The sequence below is a fragment of the Siniperca chuatsi genome, linkage group LG16 (assembly GCF_020085105.1).
Source record: "Siniperca chuatsi isolate FFG_IHB_CAS linkage group LG16, ASM2008510v1, whole genome shotgun sequence".
NCBI lineage: Eukaryota > Metazoa > Chordata > Actinopteri > Centrarchiformes > Sinipercidae > Siniperca > Siniperca chuatsi.
The window spans coordinates 28,395,460-28,407,823 of record NC_058057.1 but is presented as its reverse complement, the minus strand read 5'-3'; the positions used below and the strand labels follow the sequence as shown (position 1 = coordinate 28,407,823).

The window sequence follows — 12,364 nt, the reverse complement described above, 5'->3', positions numbered from 1 at the left end:
ATGCGACTGCGAACTACAAGTAGAAACTAATAAACTAAATAAATATGAAGTGAATATGATGTATGAAACAAAAGCTATGTGTCATCATTTATCTCTCTGCTGATGTGCAATGTGAATGTAATGTGCAGAAGGTCAAAAGGTCAACAAAATAAGGAGAAACTGCACAATGTGTTTAAGCTGTAAAGGAAAGTAGGAGTGTGAGCGCAGCAGGCTGCAGGTGAGTTTTCTTGTGTCTGGCTGCAGGTGGTGGAGGGCGAGACTCCTCTTCCTCTGGGCTCAGCGTGTCGCAGGAAGCGTCTTCGCTCTGCAGGAGAGGATGACGAGGAGGCGAGGAGCTGTGCGTCGCGGCCGAACCCAGAAGGCTCGCTGTCGGCCAGCGAACTGAGCCGCTACGGCAAGCGGGAGGAGGAGGAGGAGGAGGAGGAGGAGGAGGAGGAGGAGGAGCTGCAGAGGCTGTGTCAGCGCTGCCACATCATGGCGTCACAGCTGAACAGACAAGCAGCTGCTCTGGCCGACACCGCGGCTCTGAAGGTCAGGACAACACGACACCGTAAAAAATGTTTAAAGTCATCAGGTGTTTCAGGAAGGCAGGGTGGGAGCACATTCAAACAACCAATGGGAGAGAAGCTAGGCACAGGGCAGAGGGGCGGGACTGGAGCAAATACTACAGAGCTCACGAGAGTAGGAATCAGCCTTGAGACAGGTTGAGGTCACATGTGCGCTGTTATGGGGCGATAACCACAATATTAACCATTTCCAGCTCCAATGGTCCAGTCCAGCAGGTGGCGGCAACGAGACAACAAAGAGCAGACGATAACAAACTGTTCGCATGTCGTTCAGAAGCAGAAGGCCGAAACGTTATTATATTGGTCAACTTACAGAGAATTGTCACCAACTCTGCAGCTTTACGGAGCTTTTTAGCCTCTTTCAGCTCCTAGTTTTGGTTTTAATGGCTGTTTGTGGTTTCACTGTATGGTGTGTGTGTGTGTGTGTGTGTGTGTGTGTGTGTGCGTGCATATAGCTTGTTGCAGTGGCAAAAAAAAACTGAGTGCAGATTTGAAGAAGGTCAGGAGGTCAACATTTTAGTTTGTAATGAATTCAGCTTTTATCTTTTTTTTACGCTGTATATTTGTGTTGAGTTCACAGAGCGCTGGAAGAATCTTCACTTCCTGTCCCGTTGCTGTTTCTCAGAGTCACTGAGGTGTGGAGGCCTCGCTTCAGAAGTGTGCAGAGAAGTTAGTTTGACGTTGAGCTCCTCTGTCAGGTTTTTACATCGAAGCGTGAACATGAGAGCAGCTCTGCCGGGGCGAGAGACATTCACTTCTATGGCGTTAACTCTCTCTCTCTCTCGCTGGTTTGCTCTGGAAAACGAGGCGCTCTGATTTGTTTGATGATCTGACCGCACTGCCTCTCTCTCTTTATCTCGCTCTCTCTCGCTCAGTTGTTTTCTGCTCTGCTGCACACACACACACACACACATGCACACACACACACACACACACACACACACACACACACACACACACACACACACACACACACACACACACACACACACACACACACACACACACACACACACACACACACACACACACACACACACACACACACACACACACACACACACACACACACACACACACACACACACACACACACACACACACACACACACACACACACGCACACACACACACACACACACACACACACACACACACACACACACACACACACACACACACACACACACGCACACAAACACACACACACACACACACACACACACACACACACACACACACACACACACACACACACACACACATACACACACACACACACACACACACACACACACACACACACACACACACACACACACACACACACACACACATGCACACACACACACACACACTCTGGTGGACGTGTTGCTGTAGAAGGTTGCAGGTTTGAATCCCTGCACTGGTTTGATGTGAATCTTCAATGTGAGCATAAAGAAACCTGAAAATAAGTCCAAATATCTGTAAAAGAGTTTCCTGTCGTTTATATACATATACTGTTTATATGGTATACAAATATACAAATGATTCTGATGGTGGGAACGCTGGTGTGCTTCCTGTCCGATGAAACCAGAAGCAGACTGAGTGAATAACTGCTGACGTCATGAAGAGCTGAGAGCATCGGCTGTGTGGAGCGATGAGGAGGCTGGAGCCTTCCTCACACGAACACAGCCAACAGAAGCGTCATGTTTCCATCGTCTGAGCTTTTAATGACGTCGTCTCGCTGCGTCCTCTTCTTCTTCTGCGGTGCTTTAACGGCAGCGGCTGGAGGATCAGCTCCACCAGCTGTTCACCTCCATCAGCCAATGAGCTCGCGTTCTCGCAGCAGCGGCGGGTGGAGACGAGCAGCGAGTCACGTTTTCTTTGGGAGGAAGGAAACTCGCCTGCTGACTGCTGGTCTACACGGGACATGTTTGAGGTGAGTCCTTTCTAGCTGTCAATCAGCGGAGCTTGTGTTTGGATGTAAATAGGAAGCTGACTGACCAGCGATGTGATTGGCTGCTTCCAGCTGATGTCAGGTGGTCTGTATAATCTGACTGTTTTGTTAGACTTTTGTACATAAAATACAGCCCAGCAGCAGTCGCTGTTGTGACAGTCTGATTGCTGATTGGTCGAGGCGGGATGGGGAGAAGTTTATAGGTCACCGGAGCAGGAAGTGAAGGTCCCGCTGCAGTAAAAGCCCTGAGGACCTGCTCGGTCAGCAGAAAGGTGACTCAGTCAGCAGGAGCTTCATGAGCTCGTCACCGTGACGGACGATTGGACCTCCGTCAGCCCGACAGGAAGTGCTGATGGAGCAAAGTCAGGTTTTACAGCAGCTGGATTTCAGCTGGTCCAAATCCTGGACTGACCTGGTTTAAACTAATCTGAGCTTCACTGTGGAACTTTATTTGTCATTAGATGAAGGCCGTTGTTTTTGTATTTTTTTAATGGCTGTAGGTTCATCGTGATGGTGTTTGGAGTTTTAGACATGCTGGCGTTCGATTGGTCTAGAGGTTCAGACTGAAGCATCAGCAGCTGCTGGACTGCGATGAGACGTGCTTCATCGTTCATGCTCCCCTCAGGATGAACTGTAATAACTCTGCTGATCCTCTGACTTTCCATCTAGCGCCACCATCAGGTCGACGTGTTCATTTTGCGTCGCACTTACGGGGAATACATTATAAGACATCATAGGTGGGCGTGTTAGAGGCGCCTTTATAATTCTCAACATGGCTTTTCTAAACCACCAGGGCCTGGACATGCTGCCGTAACATTACACTCCCCACGGTCTTATAATTTACAAGCACCAAGCAAAATGATCAATAATCTTGTGTAAAAATCACAGCAGCCCGTCAGAAAGCCCAAGTCCCCTTAAAAAAGCACTTGTACTCACCTACGACGGAGTCACTTGTAGCCTAGTAAGCCATAATGTATGTATAACTTGTTATGATTATTTCGGACTAACGTTAGATGTAGCTTGCTGTCCTAACGGTACCTGCTGAGGCCGGCCGACCTGCTGCATTGCTGCTATTGGGGCTGGGACTGTTTAGAGCCAAAAGAAACTGATGCAGGGAGCTTTGCTACCTTCTGCTCCTGTTCTTTCTCTCGTCTTTTCTTCTGTCTGAAAGCCATGACTGCTCGCTCGGCTCGTCAGTCTTGACAGATTTTGCGCCTAAACTGGCTGCCGTATATCTTATCATCTCGTCACATGATCGAATACAGACTTGACATTGGACAACATCAACATACATATTACCCAGCAATCATCACTGCATATCTGTATATGACAAAAATACCAAAGACAATAAGAAATGATTCATTTAATTGAGTTTATGTAGAATAATCATCATTTTGTTTGATTGCTACTGACTTGACAAAAAGAAATGAAAACGATGACGGAGATGGGTTTGCCTTTTCAGCGTTCATATATATAGAGTGGATATATGTAGAGTGTCGTCCTGGTGTCCTGCTGAAGATAAATGACGGTCTGTGTTGGAGGACAGATGAAGCTCCTCCTCCTCAGACTGAAGCCCCAGATCTGTTGGAGACGACGAATGGCGTCCAGACGGAGCTGTTTTCTAATGCAGGCCGGCAGCTGACTGAGACTAATGATCTGCTCACTGCAGGACCCGGAGACCCGGAGACCAACACCATCCTTCAACCTGCTGAAACACACAGCATGTCTTACACAGGAAACACCATGTGACCACGTCTTTAAAGCTGTTCAGAAAATAACTGGTGATGCATCGCCTCATATTATCTGAATATGTACATGTAAGTGACAGATCGGCTGACAATCAGCTGACGCGCTGTAACTTCTGCATCTGTGTGAGCAACAGTCTGCTCAAAGTTACGTTCACAGAAAACCAAGAGGCTGCTTCAGTCATCTGACACACTGGACCTGTGACACCTGAACGCTGCTGCGACAGCTAAACAGATAAAGGTGTTGGATAAATAGTTGAAATAAAGGTTAAAAGTAAAAACAATACTACAAATACTAAAAGTAATAAATAATAATTCAAATAGTTAAAAGAGTTTATGATTGAAACAGTTAACTCAAAGCAATATGAATCGTGGTAAAATAAACGCTCGACCAAACAGACCTAAACACTGATGGTATAGTATGTATGAAGAAATATTGTATTATTTAACAATATCCAGATTTATATAATAAACATTAATATAATGAACATCCATGAACACATCTGCAACATGACGGATGTTGATGAAGTCTGTGAGGTCTGAGAGCTGAAACCAGGTTCAGGTGCAGATCCAGTGTGAAGCTGATGGTGTTGATGACGTCGTTCACTTCATAAAGACGTTTTACAGAAAATAAACTCTGTGTGTGCGAAACGTTCACTGTCAGAGAATCCACACGATTTACATTAATATTAAATACTGAAAATCAGCGCTGACGCCGTGGTTTAGATCCAAAGCCAAGAGACACCGGGGCGAGAATTACTAACACTGGTCTGATACTGGATTATTAAAAACGAACTAATGTAATAATCAGATGGCTGTAATGGTAGCCATGGAGACGCGTCCAACACTGCAGCTGCACCTCTGTGTGTTTCAGTTAATTGTGTCCTGAATGTCGTCGCATTTCTCTGCTGATGAACTCAGTCGTGTGTCACATTCTGATTAATCTGCCCGCCGGTTTTAATTAACGAGTATTGGAAGGTCATCCACTGCGAGTGTGTGTGTGTGTGTGTGTGTGTGTGTGTGTGTGTGTGTGTGTGTGTCTGATCACTCTGCAGCCTTTCTGGATGAAAGTCATTTTATTTCATTACTTTTTAACTTCTGTCACTGCTGCTTTGTGTAACTTAAATTCAGTTTTATTTATATAGCACCAATTCATAACAGAAGTTATGTCATTGCACTTTTTCCTACAGAGCAGGTCTAGACCGAACTCTTTATAGTATTTCTTCAAAACAATGCATATACAACCTGGAATTTAAAAATATTAATAATGTAATGGTAGTGGTAACATTAATATTAATAAATTAATAATAATAGGAATGACATCTATACAGAGTAGCTTAAATTTCTGAGTTCCCGGCCCATTTTTTCACAATTGAGAATGACTTCCGGATGGGAGCCGAAACGTCTTGATTCTGAAAACAGCGTCCAGATGACTACGACTGAAACCTTTTCTACGATAGACCAGTCCTGGACGAATGAGGGACGGCACCAAATGACAGCTATAGGAAAAATAATGTCACAATTAGTAATGGAGCCAATAACAACAACTGTAGCAGCAGTTGTCGAGCAGGAACACGGGGGGCAGCAGGTGGCCCACAACCACAGATCCAGACTCTGCAGGAACACGGGGGGCAGCAGGTGGCCCACAACCACAGATCCAGACTCTGCAGGAACACGGGGGCAGCAGGTGGCCCACAACCACAGATCCAGACTCTGCAGCGCCGGAGGCAGAAATACCTGCTGAAAGTGACAGAAGGAGAGAGGAGAGAAACGAGAAAGCACAGAACTACGGGAGAGAGAAGATGTTGAGTTACTAGTCAGGAAAGTCTTTAGCCTACTCTTAAATGTGGAGATGGTGTCTGCCTCCCGAACCCAAACTGAGATCTGATTCCACAGGAGAGGAGCTTGATACCTGAAGGCTCTGGCTCCCGGTCTACTTTTGGAGACTCTAGGAACCACAAGTAACCCTGCATCCTGGGAGCGCAGCGTTCTAGTCGGGTAATAAGGTATTATGAGCTCTTTAAGATACGATGGTGCCTGACCATTAAGAGCTTTGTAGGTGAGGAGAAGGATTTTAAATTCTATTCTGGATTTTACAGGGAGCCAGTGCAGAGAAGCTAATATTGGAGAAATATGATCTCTTTTCCTGGTTCTTGTCAGAACATGTGCCTGAACTGAACTCATTTAATCCCACGTCGCTGTAATCGGAGAGAAAAATGACTCGACCATGTTTTGTTGAGCGTAAACAGAACTATATTTATTTAATCAGTAGCTCAGCAGTGTCCAGAGGTCAAAGCTCAGCGGTGATTTAGATAAAGTTACATCCTCTGTGGCTCGAAGCGAAAAAAAACTTTGTGTTAATAAATCAAGGAGAAAAATATTTAAATCTAAAAGCAGGAAACATTTCTGTGACCAAATAATCTGAAATGATTAGTTGATGAATTGATCCTTTAGCTCATTTTTTATCAAAAATTTCAGAAAATGCATCTGACAGCTTTAGTTACTTTGCAGATTCAGATTATTGATACAAAATATAATAAATGATGATGTATTATTACAGATGAAACTGCCAGCTGTCATTAAAATGATCTCCACCTTCACCAGCTGCAACATTAAAGTGATAAACACATTAATGCATTAATAATTATAATCCAGTAATATATGTTATTCCTCATGATGAGCGTTTGACTTCAGGAAGACTTTGAATGCAGTAGACTGTGGTGCCGTTGTCAATGACTGTTGGAAACCAGTTCAACAAGAGGACGTGATCAGACTCAGATATCCGTCCACTGCAGCCGTGTCCTCTGCCGAGCTCCACACTCGTCCCTCCTCACCTCCCTGTCACCACACATCACCTTCAACATGGCCGCCGAGCAGCTCAGGAGAGGACGAGCCCAGAGTCAGTCCTCGCTACGCTAACGAGCATCAGAGGAGTCCGGTTTCTCTTGTAGCGCTGAGAGCCTGGAGGGCTCAGATAGGGCGAGGAGAGGACAGGGTGCAACAGATTAGGGACGAGGACTTCTAATTAACCGGATTAAGAGAGCTGGACTGACTCATCGTTCTCACTTCAGATAAAATATATACAAGAACGGCTGATGTGGTTTTAGTTTCACATTGCAGCTTTAATTAGTTGATTGCAGGTTGAGGTGAACTCCCAGATCTCAGAGTCAACAGAGAGAATACGGACATTTTTAAAAGATGTTTTTGGAAAGTGAAGACATTTTGTCATCATTTCTTCAGAGATGTGTTTGAGGTCATGGCTTGGACGGACTCTCTGTCTCATGACGTCCTGGTTTGATGGGGTCGGTTGAAGGTCTCAGGTCTGACATTAGAGGGGTGTAGGTACAACATGTAAGGGTGGAGGACACAGGAAATACAGTTTCCCAGAGGAATAAACAGAGTGTTTGTGTGTTTTCTCCAGGGAAACTTCTGCAGTCTGGATTCATTTCAGCCACCTTGGCCAAGGACCTTCACCACCTCCTCCTCCTCCTCCTCCTCCTCCCCATCACAACTCTTCCTCTCCTCTGTTCTGTTTTGCTTCTCCTCTTTCCTCTCCTCATTTCCATCCCTCCACTTTTGCTCCTTCTCTCCTCCTGCACCTCCTCCCTCCACCCCTTTAGGCTTTTTCCCTGTCAGCTGTATGAACTCATCAGCTTCCTCTGTGAGAAAATAACCTCCTGATTAAACAAACAGCAGCAAAAACAACAGAGACATTTGAATAAATGAGAGACTCAGAAGTGTATATTAGAGACATTCTGACTTCAGGCCTGTTGTTGCAGCAGAGATCTGGACTTCTTCCCTCTTTGTAATCTTTGTATTGATTTCCTCTCAGTCTGTTGTTAGCAGCGAGGCGGGGGCCGGTGCCGGGGCCCCGGGGACAGATTTACTGCTGTGAGGAGCCTGAGAGGACGCTGACACTGCACAGATAACACAGTCTGTTTAACCTGCAGCCACTTCAGACCTGCAGGACGCAGCTGCAGCTCTGTTTAAAGGTCCAGCCGTGTGACTCTGACTCACAGTAAAGAGCGGCAACCTCCGGGGCTGAAGAGTGAAGCCAGTGCAGAAACCTGCATTCTGTCTAACGGCCAGCAGGGGGCGACTCCACTGGCTGCAAAAGAAGTCTGATTGTACAGAAGTCTGAGAAAGTGACCCGACTCCTCACTTTATTACCTCGGCAAACGGTTTCCTAACGAGTTCATGGTCTCAGACTTCAGTACGGTACGATGTTCATTTAGTAAATTATGGTCCCGTTTAGAGTAAAACCGACGATACAGCAGGGTTTGCTTTAGGGTGTGGCTACCTTGTGATTGACGAGTCGCTACCATGACGACCTGTCAATCAGTATAGAGGGGGTGCGTTAACACTGTGTACATTTTAACAGCTGTGAACTTGTTTTTGGGTGCTTTCTAAGAACTTTACCCTTTCAGTGTTTTCAGTTCATGAAAATCAAGCTAGCTACCTAGCGCTAGTGTTAGCTGATGACTTAACTCCACCCTCTCGTCCAAATATGGTCACTTCTGGTTCCAAAAAACCAAGATGGCGACGGCCAAAACGCCAAACTCGAGGCTTCAAAACGGCAGTCCACAAACCAACGAGTGACGTCACGGTGGCCACGCCCGCTTCTTTTACACAGTCTGCGGGTGTTTTACAGACACAGTTAGGCTGCTTTACATGTCAGACACACAACACAGTCAACTTTGTGACGTTATTAATGTTTCAGACCGCGAGGGAGCGCGGTGCTGCTCTCAGCTGGAGCTGCTTTGCTGCTGAAGTCTGAACATAGTCACAGTGTAATTGTCGAAAACACTGAATAACGTTCGTCTTGTATCGTGTTAGTTGCTGCCTTTTCACCATAATTCCTCCTTCAGAACATCATGAGAACAAGAACCGAAGCTGAGCTGTGTGATTCCTGACTTTATATATGAAATGAAGCAAAGCCAACAGTGACAGAAAAATGCAGCCAACGCTGAATAGATCCAGAGGTAAATATCACCATGGATGGTGATGTTTGCTTTATAAGTTTAACGTTTGGTTTTTAAAGGTCGAATGATTCAGAGGAATCTGAAGACAGTCAGGATTGTCGTCATGTTGCTGCTGAAGCCTGCAGCGTCTCCGCACTCACTCTTTATCATCTTTCTCTCTCGGCTGTTTGCGGATCTTCCTCTGACTGTCTGACTGTGATGGAGATTAAACTGCTGACATTTGGAGAGGAAACATGTGGACGCTGTTTGGTGGAGATAACAGACACTATTTGACTTGTTTAAAGCAGCTGACAGAAGATGCTGTTCTGAACTCGGAGGTTCAGTGAAGTTTTTAATCCAGCTGTTATTCAGTTGGGATAAAACCTCTGAGGAAGAGGAAGGTGGGTTTCTGGCATTTGGAGAAGCTCAAAGTTTGTAGTTGACTGAAAAACATCTTCAGAGCTTCAGCTTTGTTGGTGATGTCATCACATGTCAAAAAGAGTCCTTTTTAAGGATTTTCAGCTGATAGAGAGTTTGTCTGCTGGTGGATGATCGCAGACTTTATTGTTCTTAAACAGACAGAAAAAAATATGTAGAAGAAGATGAATCCAGTCTCTGCTGTGGTTTTCCAGTTGTCGCCACGATGACGTGTTTCCTGTCGTAACAGGAAGTGTCAGAGAGGAGGTTTTGTGTTTGATGTGTGCTGGCGCTGGTCTGACCGTCGCTCTGTGGAAACAAACTGACTTCATATCATAAGTCTTTTATTTTTCTATCAGTGTTTGTTTAACCAGCTAAACAAGCTGTTATTGAGGCGCTAGGATGCTTGAAATCTCATGAAACTTGGCACACGTGTCAGAAACGGTGTATTTTGTTGTCTGATAGGGGTCGCTGGCTTGGATATGGCAAAATGGTTCAATAGCGCCCCCTAGAAAATTTTAACAAAGTAGCCCTCGCGCTACATTTCACCTAGATGTACGAAATTTGGGAGGCAGATGTATCATCTCTTGACTTAAAGAAAAGCCTCTTGGAGCCATACTCTAAACCCAACAGGAAGTCAGCCATTTTGAATTTACTGTGCAATTTTAGGGTGTTTTTCACCGTTTAAAGGCTCCGTACTTTAACAAACTCTGCCTAGATAATTAATCCGATCGACTTCAAATTTGGGCAGTGCAATCTAAAGACCTTCGCAATGAAAAGTTTGATTTGAGTATAAGTTGAACGGCGTGTCCGTGGCGTGGCATCGAATTTCCATGTTTCGATGTTTCGCAATCTGTAACAGTACTACCTCGACTCCACGTCGTCAGATCGGCCCCAAATTTCACACGTTTGTTAAGAGTCCCGGCCTGAAGACACATGCCAATTAGAAGTAATAGTCCTTTGCGCCACCTACTGGCAGCAGGAAGTAAGCCTTGTGTGACAATAATCATTTACACTTGATATACTGGAAGGTAACGTATAATTAGTGGATGTTCTCTAGCGCCACGTAGCTGACACAGGAAGGGACATTTAAGTCCTTTGTGCAGCGTCCAAAACGCGAGACAATTCAGAGCTGCGTCTATCAACCTCCGGCAACGCCACCGCAGGAGGGAGGTGCGAGGGCCCGCTCATCGCTGCTTGCAGCTTGAATTATTATTGGGGTTCAAACCGCAAAGTTTGTGCCAGTTTTTTATTATTATTTGTCTTATGCCGCGGCTCAAATTGCCGTGAACTGGAAAGAGCTATAAACATGAAACTTGGACTAATAACTGGAAATTATGTGCAAATGCTTCCACAGAAATTTGAGCACAATCAGCCGCATGATGGTGCTGTAATTAAGACCCCAAAATTACATTTTTTAAAGGCCACGTCCCTCACACCGTGACTCCGATTGACTTGAAATTTCTCACACAAGTCCAGCACAATCTGCTCTACAAAAAAGCCTTCGGGACCATTAAAGTCCGCCATCATGGATTTCCTGCTAACAGTCAAATGAATAGAACTTTTTGAATTTTGACTCTGTCCACACCAAATTTTGTGTTACAGCATCACGGGACTGAGATACACTTTTCTATTATAAATTAGCAAGATCGGTCAAAAACATGGCCGCCATCAACCAAAATATCTTCGCCAAGGGCGGGGCTTATCACAAAATCAGCCATAACTCATTAACAATTTGTGCAATCATCATAAATCTTGACCCATAGGGGGCGTCACTCATGCCAAACAACTGTACCTCAAAATCCGGTGAATAGAATTTCACCAAATTTGGTGTGCATGCTCTGGGGGAAAGTATTAACCAAAATCTAAAGTTTCATATTGATTGGTGCAAGTGGGCGTGGCCTATCACATATTTGCCGGTAACTCAAGATTGCTTTGAGCGATCCTGATTAAACTCACCGGAGACATCCAGCACTATCTCCTGAACATGAGTCCGCAATAATGAAACGTTTCAGGCTTTGTGATGATGGAACAAGTGTGTGATTGATCTCACTCCTTCTTTCAAACCGAATAAAGTAAGCTGACTTTGGTCGTTGCTGCCTGCGGCTTTAATTTTAGCCGATCGAGCTGCTTCCTTCCACTGGGAGGAAAAAGGTTTGAACCCGCCCACTGCGGCTATATTTGTTTGTTTTGTCAAAGTTATGCTATCTTCACCTGGTAAAGTGAAGTTCAAAAACAAAACTAGAAGACAAACAATAAACAAGCACAAACAATGTTATTTTAAAAAACAGTAAGTTGCATTTGATCATTTCTTGCATTCGAAAGGTTTCTTTTCAGCAGCATTTAACTCTCAGATCTCAAATCAAAGCAGTCGGAACAAGTTTTATATGAATTTGACGACACAAGTTAAATAATAGTTAGAGATGTCTAACTATTATTATATACTTGTGTGTTATTGCATACTTGAAGAAGACTTGAGGACTTCAAAAGAAATATTGAGCACCAGAAATATACTTGAGATTCTTGGAAATCTTGAGTTATTGATCTGACTGCTCACTGAACTTCTGACTCGACAGAATGTAATTTCCTTAAATTCACAGCTGCAGTTCTGCAGTGGAACATATGAACATGTTCGTACAGAATCACACAGAGAGGAAGAACCGACTTTACACAAGAACGCTTTTCTCGCAGTGTTCGTCCAATTTCATCTCTTCTGTTTCTGTCTCATCTGACTGT

The 12,364-nt window shown here is 44.7% G+C and overlaps 1 protein-coding gene across 1 annotated transcript in view; it reads left to right on the top strand.

Annotated features, from left to right (window-relative positions):
* The first annotated feature begins 459 nt into the window (after positions 1-459).
* The window catches only part of kif26aa (kinesin family member 26Aa), a 70,348-nt gene continuing 58,443 nt past the window's right edge, over positions 460-12,364 (top strand). The window contains exon 1 of the mRNA XM_044168124.1: positions 460-531. Within this exon, the coding sequence (XP_044024059.1) occupies positions 475-531 (57 nt within the window). The 5' untranslated portion in view covers positions 460-474. The remainder of the gene's footprint in view (positions 532-12,364) is intronic.